General features: G+C 38.0%; 1 protein-coding gene across 1 annotated transcript in view; it reads left to right on the forward strand.

Annotated features, from left to right (window-relative positions):
* Nucleotides 1–1,355: 1,355 nt before the first annotated feature.
* The window catches only part of MTPN (myotrophin), a 59,073-nt gene continuing 38,918 nt past the window's right edge, over nt 1,356–21,510 (forward strand). The window contains exon 1 of the mRNA XM_015073068.3: nt 1,356–1,714. Within this exon, the coding sequence (XP_014928554.1) occupies nt 1,643–1,714 (72 nt within the window). The 5' untranslated portion in view covers nt 1,356–1,642. The remainder of the gene's footprint in view (nt 1,715–21,510) is intronic.

Genomic DNA, 21,510 nt, shown 5'->3' on the forward strand with positions numbered 1-21,510 from the left:
GAGAAGGGTCAAATAATTTTTGTCTTACAAAATTAGTAAGGGTTGGATCCTGTATTCAAAACTAAGCAATCTATTTCCAGAGGCTATAATCTGAGTATTACTATATGGTAAACATAGTAAAGTAGGTTGCCTTCTTTATATAGTGGGTTGTAAATAATAGACTTGATATATATATACATTTATAACTATTTATATATATACATTTATATATAACTATATATAGTTACACATATATATGTATAGTTATATATATAAATGTGTGTAACTATATATAAATATGTGTATACATATATATGTATATATATACACATATATATGTATGTATATGTATGTATACACATATATAGTTATATATAATGTATATATATAAATATGTATATACATATATATTATATACATTATATATTTATATATGTGTATACATATGTATATATATTTATATATAAATATATATATTTATATAAATATAAATATATATATAAATATATATATAAATAAATATATAAGGTATATAATATATATACGTATACACATATATAAATAAATAAATAAATAAATATATATATATATATATATATATATATATATATATATAAATAGTTCCAGTAAGTTTTTATTGAATCTTTGTTCATGTGTGCATGTCTGGGTCATCAGTGTTGGGGCACAATTCACTTGGATTCTGTGCCCCAAGGTATTACACCCAAACTCTAGGAAGAGTAGAACCGGATTCACTAGAATAGTCCTGAAGCTTCAATCCACTGAAAACAAACAGAAAATTTAAAAAACACAAATTATACGGGACAGTTGGGTGTGCTCTGGCCTATGGCACCAAACTGAATTCTTAGTCCTGGAAATAAACTTATTGCATCTTTTTTTTATTATATCCTCCGTGCCTAGCAGAATCTGGCATGGAGGAGGAGCCCAAGGGATGCTTGATAGTGGAGAAAGAAAGGGAAGGAACAAGAAAGGAAGGAAAGGAAAAAGAGAGGAAGGGTGGCAAGGAAGGCAGGGGGAAGGGGGGGGTGAAAAGGGAAGGAATTCAAATCAAACATTCCTACTGCACACTTTTAGAAGGTGAGCAAGATGCCCTCCAAGGTTGTGTTTTAAAGAAAAAGTTCTTCCCACGTGTAGTGTGCAGAAACGTCCTGGTTCCACCTGGAATACCCCAACCGCCCCTCCACTCGCTGCCCTCCCCGCCTGCGGCCTCGCTACGCTGGCCTTTCAGTCCCGCCCACTCCCCACCCCGTCAACCAGCCTGCCTAGCCACTGCGCCTGCGCCCATGGAGCGCTCCGCTGCGCGCCGTCGGGGCGGGGTCGAGAGCGGGGCGTTCCGCCGAAGGGAAGAGGAAGAGGAAGTTGGGGGAGGATCCTAGCTGGGAGTGAACCGGAAGTGTAAGCGCTCTTGCTTCTCTTCGGCCAGGCGGAACCTGCTCTGCTGGGCCCGGTGGCCGCAAAAGAACTTTCTATCTCCCGCCCCAACGGTCGCCGCGGCCAACTGCCTCGCCCGCCTGGCAGCCTTTCCCGCCTTCTCTTCCCTTCGGCTCCGCGCGGCCCTGTCTCCCTCTCGCCCCGCGGTATCCGCTTGCTGCTACCACCGCCTCCTCGTCTTCTGCCCGGCCGAGCGGCCCGCCCCGCTGCAGTGATGTGCGACAAGGAGTTCATGTGGGCCCTGAAAAACGGAGACTTGGATGAGGTGAAAGACTATGTGGCCAAGGTAAGCGGCGACGAGTGGAGTACGCGAGAGCACGGAGGTGGGATGCCGATGGATGGGGCTGAGGAAGCTGACGGGAGCTGGGTTGGCGGGGGTGGGGGCGGCGGGGGGTGGGGGGGAGGAGAACCAGCCGGGTTGGAGGTGGCACCGAGGAGAGAAGGGAGTCCGGGAGCGTCTATATTGAGGGAAGGGGTCCTGATGACGCGGTCGCGTTCCGTGCCAGGTAACTGCTCGGTGGTTCAGTCAGGCTCTTGTCTGCCTGCCTCCCTGGGGGGAGGGGAGGAGTGGTCACCCTCTGTTAGGGTCCCTTCTGAGCCCTGGTCACTTGAGTCTGGCCCTCTTCTATGCCTGAGTTACTTAAACCTTGCTTTGAATGGGGTAATTCTCCATCTTGGACCTGCCGGTTGCTGAATGAATCAGAGGAACGTCTTCTTGAACTTTGAGCCGGTTAAGAATTCAAAGTAGTCATTGACCGTGAAAAAAGAGTGCCGAAAATAGCAATGGTTACAATTCTGAAACTGGGTATCACTTCACTGTGAAGCCTTCGCTTTGGGTGTGGCCTTTTTCGTCTCCCACACTACAACACATACATCCTTGCTTCAAGTGGTAACGTTGTCCATTAGCGCCGGGGGGTGTTTAAGATACAGAATAGTTTTCCAGCAGGCACGTTGACTTCAGTTACTCCATGTTGATCCTTGATCCCATCTGAAGTGAAATGCCTAAACGTGTAATAAATAGTGTGCCGTTCATTCACAGTATATTTGGGGGTAGGATCATGATGAGGAAAGCTCATCTCAAACCTACACTCAAAATGCAAAATTGAATCTGCATGGTGGTGGAGTGGTAACATTCCAGGCCGACCTGCTTCTGGACCCCAGAACTGTGCCTTTTGTAATTAGGAGAGTACTTACGTGTTTTTTGTTTTGTTTAATTCAGTGGTAATGTTAAAAAAAAAAAAAATCCCCAAAGTGTAACCTTAAGACATAACCTTGGAGGACATCTTCTAAAAAGTGTAACTTTAGGACGTAGCCGTGGGGGGCATCTGACTCACCTTCTAAGAGTGTGAGAACTGGTTCTGGATTTTAGTTCTTCAAAGGATATGCCCACCGATGTGCTGCTTTGCCTCCAGAGATCTGTTAGGAAGCAACTAAGCAGAAGCAGAGTTTCTTAAAACTTGCAGGATTGTGCAAGGCAAGCTGCTGCTGGTCTTTACTCTGTTTAATAAATACCATTACAATTTAGACTTTCTGCTTGCAGATCATGTGTTTAGCTATTTGCAGTGGATTTGTAGGACGCCTTCTCACCGCCCTCTCAGCTAGTGGTAGTCTGAAACCTAACTTACGGGATGTTTCAATACAAAGTTTAAAGGAAGAAATTACTGGGGCGCCTGGGTGGCTCAGTCGGTTAAGCGGCCGACTTCGGCTCAGGTCATGATCTCGCGGTCTGTGGGTTCGAGCCCCGCGTCAGGCTCTGTGTTGACAGCTCAGAGCCTGGAGCCTGTTGCAGATTCTGTGTCTCCCTCTCTCTCTGACCCTCCTCCGTCCATGCTCTGTCTCAAAAATAAATAAACATTAAAAAAAAAATTTAAAGGAAGAAATTACTGAGACACTTCAATGCCTGGTACATTTTTCAGTGATGGGACGCCACAGTACTCGGGAAGTTGAGTGGGCTCTTGTTTTTCTGTTATGGAAGAAGCTAGGTTATTTGGTTAACTTGAAATATACAAAGTTGGTAAGTAGTAAGGGAGCTTACACCTGCAGAACCAACACCATTTATGTGGTGTTTTCCTGGTACATTATTTTATATCATTCTTGTGAGCCTTGTGAAATACTTTTATTAGTCCTGTTTTACAGAAACGCAGAGTACTTAAGACAAAAGTCCAAAGTTGCAGAGATAACAAATGAAGCCAGAACTGGACTGCTGGCTCCAAAACTTAGGCTCTTTAACTGCTGCATGCAGCCTCCCTATATAAAATGTAATTGTGAAAGCATATAACGCCAAGATTTCTAGTGGGGCATTCCCAAGGTCTACCTCAGGCAGATGAGTTACACCCACAGTTCTCAGTTACGCAAAAACACTCACGTTAAAATAATGATGGATTGATTTTTGTTGGTTTGTTTTGGAATCAGGTCATTGTGTTGAGTTTAATTTTGTTTTTTCCCTATTACTACCAAACTGCCTATTCTCATCAAAAGAGATGTGCATGAGGGGTGCCTGTGTGGCTCAGTTGGTTAAGCATCGACTCTTGGTATCTGCTCAGGTCCTGATCTCACAGGTTATGGGATCGAGCCCTGCAGCAGGCTCTGCACTGACAGCATGGAACCTACTTGGGATCCTCTCTCCCTCTCTCTCTCTCTCTCTCTCTCTGCCTTTGCCTTGCTTGTGCGCTCTCTAAATAAATAAATAAACAAACAAACATTAAAAAAAAAAGATGTGCACGAGAGGAAAACTAGACATTCAAAGAAAAGGAAGTATTAACTGGTTTATCCGAAAAGGTTTGACTGTCGTGTAGTCCTACGAACAGTGAGCTTTTTCCTTAGTTTTATTGAGTAATTTGAGTCTCTTAGAATACTGTTTGTTTTGTTAATGAAAAATAACAAAAACCGAAACCGCCAAAAACCAGCACTCCAGTTTTTACTGACTGAGTTCCCTTCAGGTGTCTCTTCACACTCTCAGGTGCTTATAACATAGTTTCTTCTGTTCTGCAGCCGTCTTCCCTGCTTACTCATTGACTCATCTTTTTCATCCGCCAGTTTATGGTACTCTACTCATTATGACACTCTGAACTTACGTAATGTGCATTTATCTAAGTAACTGCAAAGAAAGTACATAAAGCACCGTTTGGAGTCCTCTAGTTTTCCTTGTAAGCAGTAAGAACCTTTAAAATATTCTTCTCTACTCCTGTGAAGATATCTCGCATAGTTAGTATACACGAATGGACCTGTAGGTGAAGCATTTTAGTATTCTCCCTCTTTAAAACTAGTATTTAAAAAAATCACTAATTTTACTTTTCTACCTGCTTCTGACTTATATACAGAAATCTAAATATGGAGAGCCATAAATTACTGGTTTGGGGTGAGTTCCTGAACTCTGAAAACTAAGTTCAGAGTCCCCAGACCATTGAAAATTATCTCTCTCTAAATGGAAAAAGCAGCATATAGAGAAGATTTTAGGTTAATCCGTATTAAATGTTCATCTGTAACATTAAAACAATGTCTGAGACAGTTTGGCTTCTTGACTGACCTAAAGACCATACTTGGTTCATTCGTTTTTCATGGGCACCTTTCAGGTCCCACGCACTTTGCTGGGCCAGGCCTGATAGTGAAGAAATTGGACACAGTGCTCAGGAAACTTAAGCATCTGTATTCAGCAGACTTGTGTGGGAAAACTGTCATACTTTTAAAGAAGTTTGAAAACTGTAAGTAACATCTCACATAAAATTTGGTTTGTCCATTTGGAAAACGAGAAAGCCGGAAAGTAAGATAATCATGAGCAGCAGTAGTAGATACTCGTAGCCCCATTTTCAATCTGTATACATCTTCTGGGTGACATTACCCTTGCCTTGTCTGCCATTTTTGCCTGTGTGTTAATTTCTTCCATTGGACTTCATTCTGCTCTCACCTGAGCTCCAGACTTTCTAATGGATAGTTCTGTTCAGATATATTCGATTGACCCCACATTGCCCTCTCCAAAACTGTTTTCATTTTTGTTGTCTCCATTTCGACTAATGACATCACGACCCAGCCGTTTCCCCAAATGAGAAATTGGGGGATCTTCCCAAATTTCTGCGTGTTATCAAGACTACCTTCTTAGTCTCTCGTCCATTCTTTACTCTCCATTCTTATCACGACCTTAGATTAATTGCTGTGTCTTTCCCACCTGGACTGTATTTTCCTTGACTATAGTGTTCCTCTCTTTCCTCGTCAACTTGCACATCTTAGGGGAGGGGATCTCTCTGTCACGTGAATTCTGGGCATGTTGTCTTTTTCGGCCAACCTCCTTCACTGCTCTTAAAATACTTTTATGATTCCCCATTATTAGTTTTTTAAAAAGCCATCTCTTCCGTAAGTACACTCTGATCTGGCCGGGGCCTGCCTTTCTGCAAGCACTGTCTACAGGTCCTCTGCCCCAGACCCTGCCAGCTGTTTCTTACTTGTACATCTTTCTATGCACTCTTTTCTTCCTCCCTGAGCAGGTCTGCTCACCTCAATCCCTAACCCCCAACCTCGTGAGCTCCTCTTAGTGCACATATCACTTCTTCCAGAAAAACATTTGATTTCAAATGGTACACTGCTTCTTTTACTGTTTCACTTACCACATTGCTGTGACTTTGTTTACATGTCTGTCTTTAATTAGGCCCTGAGCCTCTGGAGCTTAGATATTATATTCTTTTTCATCTTTGTATCTCCAGTACAGTGCCAGGGAATTTCACACATTAAAAGCATATGTTCTGAGAAATTCTTTGTCTTAACTTAGCTACAGTTTCAACATACTTCATTAGCAATATAATTGCTATTGATTACCATTGACAGAGTGATTTATATTGCCAGGTACTAGACGATACTCTGCAAGATCTTTACCAAAATTTTCATTTGCTTTTTACCAAAGCATTTCAATATAGCTAATAGTATCCCCATTTTAAGGATGAGGAAATTGAAACCTCAGAGAAGTTAAGCAACTTTAACAAGGCCACAAAGTGGCACAACTAGGATTTAAACCTAGAGCTGTCTGACTCTACAGCCCATATTTTTTTCTCACTGTATCAGTCTTCCCTGAAATGGTTATCTGGTGTCTTAGCTCAGAGTAGCTTAGCATCAGCACCTTAAGAAAGAGAAAGGGGCTTATAAGAAGTAGGCACAAGTTATCTCTGATTATGAATAATGACATAGAAAAATGGCTACACTTAGCAGTTTGGAAATAGCATAGAAACAGTATCTCTTATAAACTTTAAATCTCACTGGGGGCTATCTCTGCTCAGTGTATATCTATAAAGAGATGGATAGTTTGATAGCTTATGGAAACTTGTATTTATAGTCACACAGTTTTGGGGGCTTTTTTTAAGATTTTTTTTTTAAGTTTCTTCTACACCCAGTGTGTTACTTGAACCCACCACTTTGATACCACCAAGAGGTGGATGCTCCACCGACTGAGCCAACCGGGTGCCCCACATAGTCACACAGTCTTAACAATTTATATGTGTAATTATGATCCTGCGCGGTACAGAAAAACTTAAATTGTGTCTGTTTGCTTTAAGAAACAAAAGTTAAGTATTGAGATTTTTTTTCAGTGGTTTAAATTAAACAGACTGCAGGGGCGTCTGGGTGGTTCAGTTGATTAAATGTCCGACTCTTGATTCCTGCTCAGGTCATGATCTCATAGTTCATGAGTTCAAGACCCACATCGAGGTCTGTGCTGACAGTGAAATGCTTGCTTGGGATTCTGTCTCCCTCTGTCTGTGCCCCTCCCCTGCTCGCTTTCTCTCTCTCTCTCTCTCTCTCTCTCCCTCTCTCTCTCTCCCTCCTTCTCTCTTTCAAAATAAATAAACTTTAAAATATATATAAATTAAACACATTGTAATTTTTTCAAAATGTATGTTCTTAAAATTTTGTATGTTTGAGCACTGTGATGCCAAGTGTAAGTATAATTTCACTTACACATCATATAATTTCATTTACTTATCACATCAACCCATGAGCATAGTTAATGTTGCTAACCTCCATTTTAGAGACTAAGAGACTGAAGCAAAGATTAAATAGCTTGCCCAAGGTCATAAAGCTCCTGACTAGTGAAGCTGAGATTTGAACTCTGACTTCATAGTTCCTTGCTGTGATACTTCAGCATGCCATTGACCTCCATTTCTCAGTAATGCTAGGTAACTCAGGAGATGCTGTATTATTGAATATACAAGTGTTAAAAATAATCACAGCAGGATGGTAATTATCCATTGAGACTACTTAGGGGTGACTTTTTTGGTAGATTTTGAGGATCCAGCTGTCCTAGATAGAGGTGAATGCTTATGAGATGTATTGATAAGTTGTCCCTTATAATCTCCAGCAGGTCCCATACATGTAGTCTCTTGTTTACATGTACTTCTTTTTCACTTGCTGTGAAATACTATACATCAGGTCTGTAACTTCCCTTTCTCTGTGGTTTCCCTTCTTTCTCCGGCCCCCATTCTAATTACATCTACCTTTGACACCCTGGTAGGTTTTAAAAGCAACAATTGTGCACTCTTTGAAAGGATAGGATCTCTTGAACCTGAGAAAAGTATCAACTCTAATCTTGAGAAATTGCCAAGACTTATTGGGATCGCTTTTCACTTTCCTAATAAAATCGGCAATTTAAAAACAGTCCTAATTCAGTCTGTCTTGCATTTATTCATTTTAGGTGGTTTCCCTTTTCTCCATTCCTTTTTTAAATTGCCAGTTTCTTACATCGAAAAGATTTGTTGCTGTGTTATGTATGCCCTTTCTGCATCAGGGCTGGTGACTCCGTCAAAAAGCAAATATATCAGCTTGTATAAATATAGGTGCCCCCAGAAGGTATAGAACGTTTAGTGTAGACACTTTTTTTTCTATTAGTCTGGTGTTTGTTTTGTTTTGTTTTGTTTTGTTTTAATGCAAAGGAAGACCTTTCTTATATTGGGAGGCTCGTGTTCACTCAGATGTCCATAGGCTATATATAGTGTTTTGCTCTAAAATTTTAGACAGGATCCTTACACTAGTGCAGACAATTAAAAGCGCAATAAGTTAAAGCCAATTTAATTATAAAAACAACATAAGCTTATTATTTAAAAGACAACTCTGTGTTGAATAAAATAAATTGAGACGAAGTCTCTCATTGCTCACTCCTCCTCCCCAGGTGGTTTCTTTAAAGTATGGCTTGTCAGGTGCCTGGGTGGCTCAGTCCATTAACTGTCTGACTGTTGATTTCAGCTCAGGTCATGATCTCATGGCTTGAGAGTTGGAGCCCCATATGGAGCTCAGCGTTGACAGGTTGGAGCCTGCTTGGGATTCTCTCTCTCTGCCCCTCCCCTACTCGCTCTCTCTCTCTCTCTCTCTCTCTCAAAAAATAGACTTGAGAAAGAAAATAAAATATAGGTTGTAGTAGGTATTTTCAAGACAGAAAAGCATAAAAAAGACAAAAATTGACCTATAATTCTACTATCTAGATAATTGCTGTTAACTTTAAAAAGTGAAATTAATTCAGGAACAGATTAAAAAATGCATCAGCTATGGCTCCCTTTCCAGGTCTCTTTGAACAAAATGAACCATTCTTAACAGTTTCACCTAATTGCAGAAAAGCACTGGAAATTTACTTATCTATTTCCCCACTTAAAAAACGATTCTGTATATACATACTTTCTGCACTTTGCTTTTTTTAATTCCTTAATAATTCATCTTAGGTTCCACATTGAAATTTATTCATCCTCTCCTTTTTTTTTTTTTTTTCTTTTTTCCGGTGGGACACAGCATTCTGTTTTCTGTTTCATCGATGTACCATAGTTTATTTGACTAGTGTTCAATGCAGACATTTTTTCCGGCCTATTTTTGTAATTAAACAGTGCTGTCATGATTACCTATGTATAAACCTTGACAGCTTTTGAGGCTATATCTGTATTACCCTCCTGAGAAAGTTTTATCAACCTAGCCACAAATCAGTAAGCACATAAGACTAATTATTCTCTCACAACATCAGCAGCACTGGCCATCATGACACTTTGTAGTTTTTGCTGTTTGAATAGGTGAGAAATGATACGTTGCTTCAAATTGCATTTCTTTAATAAGAAAATCCAACATCAGATCTTTAGCATTTGTGTTCTTTTCCCCCAATTTCTTGTTTATTTCTTTTGTTCAGTTTTCTGTTAGGTAGTTGGTCTTTTTTTTATTGATTTGTATGAGCCCTTTATAAATTAAGGAATTTAGTTTTTTATCATATGTTTTGCAGATATTTTTTCCAGTATGTCTTTTGACTTCATCCATTTTGTTTTTCTATAACAGTCTTTACTTTTCATGTGGTAAATCTCACTTTTTCCCCTTGTGTGACTTGGATATTTTCTATTACAGAGATCTCTTTCTTTATAAGATTATAAATTTGGTCTTCTAGAACTTTTTTCTTTTTTTTTTTTTTTTTTTTTGGCATTTTAGGCAGTTGATACTTCTGTTATTTATTTTCAAGTAAGCCACAAAACAGGAATGTAATTTGTGTGTTTTTCTGACAGTTTGTTTCCGTACCATTTATTGTGTAATTTTTTAATTTGTTCCTGAATTAATAATCTGAACTACTGTCTTCATCATAAACAGAATTCCAGTATGTGTTTGGATTTCTTGCTCTATTTCGCTCCATACTAAATTGTTTTAGTTACTGTAGCTTCATTATTTAGTATGGAGTAGAGCCATTTTCCTCATATCCTTTTTAGAATTTTTGTAGAAAGGTTCCTTTAAGATTTTTTTCCCTTTACTTTTGTCTCAGGGAAAATGGGAGCATTTTTTGAATGACTTCAAACTTAACCCTTATGTCTCCATAAGCATTAGACATTTTTTTTCCTAGAATGCTGGTATCATGTAATCTAAAGACCATAACGCTTTAGATTTTAATTCATTATGAACTATCTTAAGATCAGAGGATATAGTGCAGCATGGGAATATTCTATATCAAAGTATTTGTAACAGTGAAATTGTGTTTAGGGAATCAAATCACAGCTGAATTGATAATTAAGAGTTAATAGGTACTATCACAAAGGCTACCTTACGGTAAGAAATACGACTGAAATTAATTTTTTTGCAACTGTATCTTTATTAATAGTTCTGATAAGCTTGGGCGGTTGGTTTTTCTTATTCTTTTTTCTTCTCTTTTCTTTCTTTTCTCTTTTCTTTTTTCTTTTTTTAGTCCACAAAACATTACAAAGATGGAGAGGGGCTGTGATTACTGAAAGCAATGAGAGAAGAAACAAAAACATGAGCTGGCCTGAGAAAATGAAGGGCCAAGAGTCATATTACCTTAAAGTTCTAGAGGCCCATACAATAATGAATATGTATGAATGTAACTGTGAGCTTCATGAATAGTTTAAATTCGGTCCACTTTTCTCTTATTTAAAAAACCGGACACGTGTATATTTTGGAAAGATTTCTATTTGACTATATAAAATAAAGAACATTTTGGTACTTAGGTCTAAATTCTTGACCTTCTGAAAAATTTAGGCATCCAAATAAGGGGGTTTTAGAAGCTAAAACACTCTCCTTAGGGAATTTGGAATTTCATTGTTGATTTAGCTATCATGTTAATGGCTTTGGAATTAAACCCTCTAGCTGTGGTTCTCTTAACTAACTGGATCACTTTGAGTGAATGAGTTAACTGCTCAGAACCAGAGTTTCCTCACTTGGGAAAAAAATGAGGATGTTTATAAGACCCTCTTGATATATTTAAACTGTGTGCCTTTTTCCCTGGCATGTGGTGAAGTGTTAGCCAATAAACGTTAAGCCGTTGTTACTCATGATAGTGACCATAAATATGTTTAGAAGCAAAGCTACTTAAATATCCGTCTAGTCCACCTCCCTTATTTTGTAGAGGAGGAAAAATCAGATGTTAAAGGGCTTGACCCAGATCATACTGCTAACAGGTATTAGGATTTTAATGCAGTTTTGTGGAACCAGAACAGATTTTTTTCACTATATTATGGTATTTTATAATAAAGTACTTTATACTTTAGTTTATTACGTCTGATGGAATATTTTTTGCCTACCCTATCTGCTTAGTAAATTTCTGCTTATTTTTAAGTTCTTGTTCCGCATAGCATTCACTGTGCAGTTAATTCCTCATTTATGCCAATGTGGTATCAAATATAGATATAGAATCTAATATAGAATATAGATATCTAATATAGAACTTTTTCACTGTGTTTATGCTGTAGTGCAGTGTTTCTTACACCGGAGAGCTATGGGCTCCTGATTTGACTGACAAGTCCCTAGACTTGAATTTGAAAAACAGTGGTTGAGAAACTCAGATCTTGTTCTGTAGAACTGTTGCTCGTGTCTTTAAGTTTTGAATGTTCAAAAGAGTTTTTGTCTTACTGGTTTAAAAAAAAAAGGTGCATGTGTAGGAGTGAATCACTTGTTACCATTTAGATATTGAATAGTGCCTCTCAAACTTGAGAACTCAGAGATTACCTCCCCGCAAAATATGGTGTAGATCTTTTTTTTAAATTTTTTTTAACGTTTATTCATTTTTTGAGAGACAGAGAGAGAGACAGCATGAGCGGGGAAGGGGCAGACAGAGAGGGAGACGCAGAATCCGAAGCAGGCTCCAGGCTCTGAGCTGTCAGCACAGAGCCCGACGTGGGGCTCGAACTCACGAACTGTGAGATCATGACCTGAGCCGAAGTCGGACGCTCAACCGACTGAGGCACCCAGGCGCCCCAATATTGTGTAGATCTTGATTTAAGGTGCAGTGTTTGTAGTGGGGCTTTTGTCCTTTTAGGGGTGGAGGTTCCCAGAATTTGAAGGCCCTTCCTTCTTATATAGTAGGAGTCTTGGTGAAATGCAAGGCTTGGCTCCTACCACAGTAAAAGCCAAAAAGGACAAATAACTTGCTTCTTCCTGCCTGCACTTAAGAAATGGGCCCATAATCCATAACCCTAATTGGATGCTTTTACCTGGAGCTGATACAAAGACTCGGGCACTGTAACGGATGCAGTGGCAGCAGTAAAACCTGCAGTTTCAAAAAGAGAAGTAGTGTTGTGTCCATTGTGGCCTCTCTTCTGTGCCCAGATGATTCTCTGAACATTTTGGTTTTATTTCTTGTTTTTAAGCCTCTTTCATTGCTGTACGTTTACTCAGCTTGGTTCTTCAACCTTCACAATAATTCTGAGAGATACTTTTATTATTTGTTTAATGCATTCCATTTCTGTTCATCATTATGAATTGCTTTCCACTGCTTGTAATTAAGAGCCCCGTATGAATTTTTACCTGCCTATTCTCCATTATTATGCCGTGAACTTTTTGAAGATAAAAAATCATCTTGTGTTTCCAGTATTTATCACATTGTCTCTTTTCTGCCGTATAGTTAAGTTTGGGTTGAATTGGTATTCTAGGAACTAACCCTTGCTTTGTTGTTTCCAAAGTTGTTTTACCATATTCCTCTTTGTGACAGTTGTTTTTCGTATAAATGATGTTCCTTCATTTCGTCTCTTGAAAATGGCTGTTTTCAAAGTCTTTGTTTTAAACTCAATAAGTTCCGCCCAACTTTTTCATACTATTACAATAGTTGTGGAATACAATGATAGTGACGATAGCTGCCTAGATATAACACCACCTTCCGCTTGTAACCTCTCATGGCCATCACTTTAGAATTTCAGTGATGAATTTTTAAAACCATACAGTCTGAGTAAAAGCGAAGGTAGTTTTATGCTTGTTTTCTTGTGAAGAATAAGCAGCATCACTGCTTTTTCACTGGTAATAATGAACAAATATTAAAATCTATACTTAATGCCACATTGCTTAAAACAGTATGAAAGCACATGGACCATCAAACCAATAAAATTGAAAGCTTTCCAGCTGCAGACCAATTCCTTGGAAAACACCTTTATTATTTACTTTAAAGCTCTCTTTAGAAGAGTAATTATACTTTCACTTTGCATTCCAGCACACCTGGGTTTGAGTGCCAACCCTACCACGTACTAACTTTGACCAAGTTGATTAATTCCATGAGCCTCAGCTTTCTCATCTGCAAGTAGGGATTGTAGTAATAACCAATTCAGATGTTTTATCTCATTTTTAAAAGAGACACTGAATGTAAGATTCAGCATAACATTACCTAACAGATTATAACTGCATAGCGCATGTCTGCTATTTGAGTTGCTTTTATGTAGATCCATTCCTAAGAGGAGTCTTAGGCCAAGGCTGTCTTAGGTTTTGTGAGCTCTACAGTCTCTATCATCAGTATTTATCTCTGCAGTTATGCAAAAGCAGCCATGGATGATATATAAGCAGATAAGCATGTCTCTGTTCCAGTTACACTTTATTTACAAAACCAGGCAGCAGGCCGGATTTGACCCATGGGTCAGAGTTTGCTCATCCCTGTATAACACTGAAGTTACAAAAACTGGCTTGTCTAATAAACTAAATTTTATTTCTTTCTCCTCAAGATTTTGAGATCTAAAGTAATTAACGTGTGATCAAACATAACACTTATTTTGGGGCTCAACATTTCCAGAAATATGATTCAGAAATCTTTCTGCTGTAAAGATATTGAAGGAAGAACAAGACTTGGAAAAGCCACATGTAGATAAGGGGATGAGAAAGAAAGTTCATTGAAATTCTCTAAAAGAAAAAGCAGAGTCTTAATAGTAAATTTGAAGCTTAGGCAAGAGGCCTAGAATTATTCTGAAAAATAAGAATCATTGCTTGTATACATGCAGATAAGAACTGATTTAAATCATTAAACTGAAAGGGAATTCTACAATCTATAATCTTTTCGGTTATCAAAGGTCATTCTTCACCAGAGTGTTCCAGAATTATTCTCTCTCCAGTCCTAATGCCAGTCCCACAACCTCACTTGATTTTCAAACTCTGGAAGAGAAAGAGAAGGCTAGTTAGTACAGTTTTCACTGGTTCATACATAATTCATTCAGCAGATACCATTAAGCACTTATAGTGCTTAGTAAGCATAGAACTTAACAACAGTGAATATTTCTGAGGATCCATTTTCTTCAGTAGGTTCATTTAAAAGGCTGTACAGGATAAACAACAAATAAGGTAGTTGTGTAGGTTCTGAATAAATTATTTTCCTATTTAAAACATGGCATACAAATAAAACTTAGAAAGCAACTATACAAATGTGTTTAAATTCTACAACTATATAAAAATAGTAGACTGCTTTAAGAGCCAAGAAGTAGCCATATTTGATTGCAGTAGAGAGGAGAATCAGTGCTATAGAACGTCAAATTCAAAACGGACGATAATGGGGCACCCGGCTGGTTCAGTCGGTTAAGCATCCAACTTCAGCTCAGGTCATGATCTTGTTGTTTGTGAATTTAAGCCCCACGTCAGGCTCTGTGCTGACAGTTCAGAGCCTGGAGCCTGCTTCGGATTCTGTGTCTCCCTCTTTCTGCCTCTTCCCCGCTCACACTCTGTCTCTCTCTCTCTCTCTCTCTCTCTCTCTCTGTCTGTCTGTCTCTCTCTCTCAAAAATAAACATTAAAAAAATTTTTTTTGAAATGGAAGAATGGGAACAGAATGCCTTCTCTTTGAGTACTTACCCTGTGCAAGGTATGGTCCTGTATAATAAATTAATATAGATACGCATATAATTTAATCTGACATCTACCCAGGTAGGCTTAATCTCCATTTTATAGTTAGAGAAATGAAAATTAAGCAACTTGCCTGAAATCCTACAGCTCGTAAGTAGAAGGACAGGATTTGATCTGACCCATCCAGGAGAGTACTCTTTTCCCATCATTTGCATTGAAATTTTTCAGAGCTACAAATGAAATAGATAGGGGGAAAATTGAAGATTATTACAGTAGGTAAAGCATTGAGATGGAACCAGCGAAAGATAGGGAAGAACATACAAGTTTGAACCGATAAATAGAAATACAAGTGTTCACAACTGAAAACACCCAAAATTGGACATACAGGGTCCCCATCTTTTATTCAAAATCAGTAAACACAAATGAGGAACAAGACACATCTTAGATAAAATGATTATGAAGTTTTTTTTGTTTTTGTTTTTTTAAGTCTGTATGCTCATGGGAAAAATTATAACATTAATTTTAAGGGGTTACGTCATCTTTCCTTTATTTTTTTTTAAGTTTTTTTTTTTTTAACGTTCATTCATCTTTTGAGAGACAGAGACACAGAGCGTGAGGAGGGGAGCGACAGAGAGGGAGACAGAATCCAAAGAAGGCTCCGGGCCCTGAACTGTCAGCACAGAGCCCAACGCAGGGCTCGAACTCACAAACCATGAGATCATGACCTGAGCCGAAGTCAAATGCTTAACCCACTGACCCACCCAGGTGCCCCCCTTTATGTTATTTTTGATGGTACTGGAAAACAGTGAAACAAACGTTTGTGTCAGGAATAAAACCTATAACATGAATTCAAGTTGTCACTCCTGTACGATGGTGACAGAAAAACAAATCTTAAGAAAATATGTACACCCTCCCCTTCCCACTCAATAGATTTCTGTAGAGATTGCGTTTAAAATTGTAGGAATTGAATTACTCTTCCCCTTCTTTCTCCCTTGCTCCCTCCTTTCCTTCCCTTCTCCCACTCCTTTCCTATCATGGGTTTATTTACAGATACAGACTTTAGGAATGTAAATCATTGGATCCTGACAGAAGATATTTCCCTGGCTACCTAAGATTTTAGGAATAAATTCCAGCTGTGGAGCCATGAATTAGTTTTCTTGAAAATGAGGCTAATTTTTGATCATATTAATTTTTCCAAATTGAGATACTAGTAATAATGTTTTGAGTGGATTTTTAAAATTTTGGTAATCTTTCTAAATATAAATACATGCATTTTGTAAAAATTTCAATTTTATACCACCAGTAAAAATTTTAATACTTCACTGTTTCCATAGGAAAATTTCTAAGTGTGACCAATGGCTTTAAAACCTGCCAAAGAAGAGGGGTAATTGGGTGGCTCAGTCGGTTAAGTGTCCGACTTCGGCTCAGGTCATGATCTCATGGTTCGTGAGTTCGAGCTCCACGTCGGGCTCTGTGCTGACACCTCTGCCTGGAGCCTACTTCATAGTCTCTGTCTCCCGCTTTCTCTGCCCCTCTCCCGCTCGCTCACTCTCAAAAATAAATAAATGTTAAAAACAAAAAATTAAAGAAAAAAAACCTCCAAAGAAGAAAAATAAAGTGAGCTTTTATTAAGTAAATCAACTATATAAAACTAAGTGACTGAAATAGTCATCTTGGAAAAAAAAAAACCAAACTTACATTAAAAGTTCTATGTAGGGGCACCTGGGTGGCTCAGTTGGTTGAGCATCCAACTCAAACTCAGGTCATGATCCCAGGGTTGTGGGATCAAGGCCTACATCAGGCTCCACAATGAGCATAGATTGTGCTTACGCCTGCTGAAGATTCTCTCTGCCTCCCCCCACCCCCCAACCCCTGGCCCCTGTTCACGCTCTTTCTCGCTCTTTAAAAAAAATAACAAAGTTCTTGTAATATATAGATAAGGGAACATACCATAAAATTTGGGGCCTTACCTTTCATGGACCTTCATTTAAAAACATTTTTTGTTAGTAAAGAAGGTAAATGCTTAACACTTTTATTAGTTAAAAATACTTACAGGGGCGCCTGGGTGGCGCAGTTGGTTAAGCGTCCGACTTCAGCCAGGTCACGATCTCGCGGTCCGTGAGTTCGAGCCCCGCGTCAGGCTCTGGGCTGATGGCTCAGAGCCTGGAGCCTGTTTCCGATTCTGTGCCTCCCTCTCTCTCTGCCCCTCCCACATTCATGCTCTGTCTCTCTCTCTCTGTCCCAAAAATAAATAAACGTTGAAAAAAAAATTTTTTTTTTAAAAATAAAAAAAAAATACTTACAAAAATAAAAAGTTACGCATTACATTCGCATTTAAATTTTTCTCTGGTTCATATTTTATTTGATTTTCATTAGTTCTGTGTGATACTGGCGAGTAACTTAATGAACATGAATGTATAATTTGAACATATAATTCCAGAACCTTGAATAGTCCTAAATTAAGAATCCCAGAGACAGAAAAACATAGCTATTTACATGAACTATGTTAAAAACACAGGACTTTGGGTCACCTGGGTAGCTCAGTCAGTTAAGCGTCCGACTCCTGATTTTGGCTCAGGTCATGATCTCACCATTCATGGGATCAAGCCCCGCATGACAGTGAGAATCCTGCTTGGGATTCTCTCTTCCCGTCTCTCTGCCCCTCCCCCAAATGCACTCTCTCTCAGAATAAACAAACTTATTTAAACAAAAAAAACAAAAACAAAATAAAAACGCAGGGCTTTGTTTTATTTTGTAGTTCTCATCCTTAAACAAGTTGTATGTGTTTTGTTTGTTTTTTTACCATGAGCAGGTTCTTTGTTAAAAAAAAAATTGTGCCAAATTATCAGGCATTATTACCATTGAAGTTTCTTAACATTACTACTATTTGTAGTGATTTTGTCAGTGAAAATAACCCTCAGTAGGTAACATGTCTGGGGTGACTGATCCTGATAGCTTTTAGGTGACCACTTTGGTCAGGATCATCTGAGTAATGGTTTTAACTAACTAGTAATAAGAAGCTATTCAAAACAAATTTAAAATGTTTTCAGTGGATGCACTATTACATATTTACTAAATAGGTGCCCATTAAATAAATGATTATTATGGGTATTATTACTGTTCATTACTTTGAAATGAGTTCATATTTATAATATTGAAAGTTTGATGCATTTGGTGTGGCAGATCTCTTCTGTTAACTTTAAAGAAAATATGTAGTAGTAAGAGCAAGTTGATTATATATTTCTCAGACCTACTTTTCTGTTGTGCCATCTACTTATATAATCACCTTTTTTTTATTTGCTTTGCCTCTCAATGGTAAATTATACATGTGAAGCCATTGCTATGTTGTAATTTATAACTCTGGTTCTTTTTATCCATTAATGTCACCAGTGCAGTAATACATGATTTTTATGTTATGTTATGTTATGTTATGTTATGTTATGTTATGTTATGTTATTGGCAAAGTTATATCCTAAGGCAAGGACTTTTAACCTCAAAGAGCAGGGGAGAGAGGACAGAGGGATAATTGTGGGAGGAGGGGCCATAGCATTCATCCAATTTCTTAAAGGCTCTGTCATTACAAAAATACTAAATACCATAGTCTTCAGGAAATTCTGAACTCCAAGTGAGGAAAGATAATAAATACTTAGCTGTAACTGGATTACTGGGAACATTGACTCAACATTATGGAATTTGTTAAATTTAATAGTTTTATGCATTCTTCTATCAGTTAGGTGTCCAGTATTAACTTACATGCTGTGCTACAAAATAGTCACACATATGCTAATTTAGTCTAGTCTCTGTTAAGTAGTTTTTGAGGACACTGGTTTCTTGTGACAGAACAGTATGTGCTTATGCCTTAGAACTCAGTTGCAGCAACATGTAGGTATCTTGGAGATCAAAGGAAGCAAATTACTTGCTTCTTTTCCCCTGAAAAAAGTCCTAAAAAAAGTTCTCTGCAGGAGTCAGATGACCGTTCCATTTGGAAATATTATAAAGAATGTTATCTCAATCTGAATATTTATTATTCAAATGAACCTAATGTGTAGTAGAGGCCTGAAAGAAGGTCTGGATCTAGTAAATATCTCCACCAAACCATACTTCTGAAAAGCATATAAAAGGTTTGCTATTACAGACAAGACATCTGAAACTTTTCAACAGTATATACATATTTGTAAATGTGTTTTTATTGCATATTAAAACCATTTAGGAGACTATCTAGATAAGGCAAACTTTTAAAAAATCTGGAAGAATCTAGTGAGAGCAAGATTGAGACATGCACAAAAATAGAAATACTAAGTAAACTACACCAAGTAAATTGTACTCCTCTGTTTGGACCGTGGATGTTAGAGTTGAGCACTTCCTATCACAAAGCCCGTTGAAATTTTTTTATTCACCATTGTACCTAACCTGTTGTCCCTTATTTGCCTTAAACTTCCAAAAGCTATACTTAAAGTGAAGTAGTATCAGCAGCCCACCAGAAGAAATTTACTCTCTGGACCACGTAAGTGATTAGAATAACAATATCCCTAGAATATAGATAAAGCACTAATACTTGCCCTGTGTTACAAGTAAACATAATGAGCGGCGCCTGGGTGGCTCAGTTGGTTAAGCGTCCGACTCTTGATTTTGGCTCAGGTCATGATCTCATGGTTCGTGAATTCAAGCCCTGCATCGGGCTCTGCGCTGACAGTGTGTAGCCTGTTTGAGATTCTCTCCCACTCTCTTCCCCTCCCCCATGCGCGTATCCACGTGCTCTCTTCTCTCTCTCAATAAATATTTTAAAAAAACAACAAATAAACATAATGATACTCTAATGGCCACCATGTAATATTAGGTTATTTGCTGAGTATTTTGTCTACATTTTCTTTTAATTCTCATAAACATTTGATTTTAAAAAGATACTATGAAACTTGGTTTTTACGGGTAATACCGGTAAATGAAGATGGAAGAAATTTAAGTAATGTGCCCAGGGTAACCAAGCTAGTAAATGTTAGACCAAGATTTGTCTCTAGATCTGTTGGATTCCATAAACCACTCATTCCATTATATGATGAGTATTTTTGAAAGACTGAGGGAATAGAGAAATGGAGTTTCGGTTTTTGTGTGACTTAGTACAAACCTGTCGTCAGGAGAAAGTTTTAGAACCACGGTGACCGCACAGCTCATGCTATGTGAATGACAGCCATTACTTGACCTCATGAACTTGTCTTTTTTGTTCACTTCTGTACGTTTCTACCATGTAGGATGATGTCTAGCTCTTAGTGGGAACTCATAAATATTTGTTGAATAAATGACCAGATAAATGGCTAGTGAATGAAAAATATCTTTAATGCTTGAAGGTTTTAGAAAAGATCTAGAGTTGTGCATATGATGCTAAGAGTTTATATAGAAAGAGCTTGTAGCTATTCTCTATCCAGAAGATGAAATCAAGGATCAGATTAAGGAGTATCAGCTTGAGCTGAAAGTCACTGGCAAGATTTGGACTCTAAATGGCAGGAAAAGAAGTGTCCACATTCTGAACAGGAAGGAAAGTGTTAACAGAGACAGTGAACCAGTTGACCTTCATCTGGGCATTAGCAAACTGGCAGAAAAGGGGCCTGGATCTGGGTGGAGGTGGGGGAAGCTGGGACACTGTCTTGGGATTTAACTCTTGTCACCCAGTACATTAGGGATGTTCTGTGTTCATAAATGCTTTTAACTGCTTCTCAGGTGTAATACAAAAAATAAAGAGATCAAATAAAAGAGATGCCAGTCCACTTTGATTTAATCATGTAAATAATCATTTCAAGCTTCATAATTAAAAAATAGTTTGTCATTATAAGACTTCTTTACCTTTGACATAGAACATTGCTCACTGTTTCTTTTATAATTTGTGATTCAGGAGGAACCCGTCAAATTATTAGAGTACCTCCAAAACCAGGTATTAGTTGGCCAGTTTGCTTAAAATGAAAGATGAATTCAGCACCTGCTTGGACTCCTAGACTTTGACTCAAAATATTAAGACTTATTTTTTAAAATAAGCTTGGAGATTTCTGCAGTTAGTCCTGAAAGTGTTGTACATTGTCCTTAATTTTTGTTCATTCCACATGCTTTTTATAAGGATATATTTTGAGTAGGTTTGTGAATAATTATTCTAAAGGAAATAATGGAGTGTGTGTGTGTGTGTGTACATACAAATACTGGATTTTTTCCTTAAAATTGTTAAATGAACTCTTATTATTGATTTTTACAAAACTAGAAAAATAGACCTTTGAATTTGAATTCAGATGTTGTGAGATTAATTTTCTTTGGAAACAAGGTGGATTGGATGAGGTTTCTGTACATTTTTTTAAATGGATTTTTAAATTTGTAAAAATGGTCATTACCTTGTAGCCAATATGGAAAGTTATCAGAATTAGTACTTAGAATTTTTGTTGTTGCAAGATCGTGGTAAAATTATAAATGTTTTCAAAGTCCAGTGTGAAGCAAAATACTGACTTTTTAAAAATTTATTTGAGAGAGAGAGAGAGAGAGAGAGAACCAGTGGGGGAGGGACAGAGAGCGAGGGAGAC

This window comes from Acinonyx jubatus, chromosome A2, assembly GCF_027475565.1.
Source record: "Acinonyx jubatus isolate Ajub_Pintada_27869175 chromosome A2, VMU_Ajub_asm_v1.0, whole genome shotgun sequence".
Taxonomy (NCBI): domain Eukaryota; kingdom Metazoa; phylum Chordata; class Mammalia; order Carnivora; family Felidae; genus Acinonyx; species Acinonyx jubatus.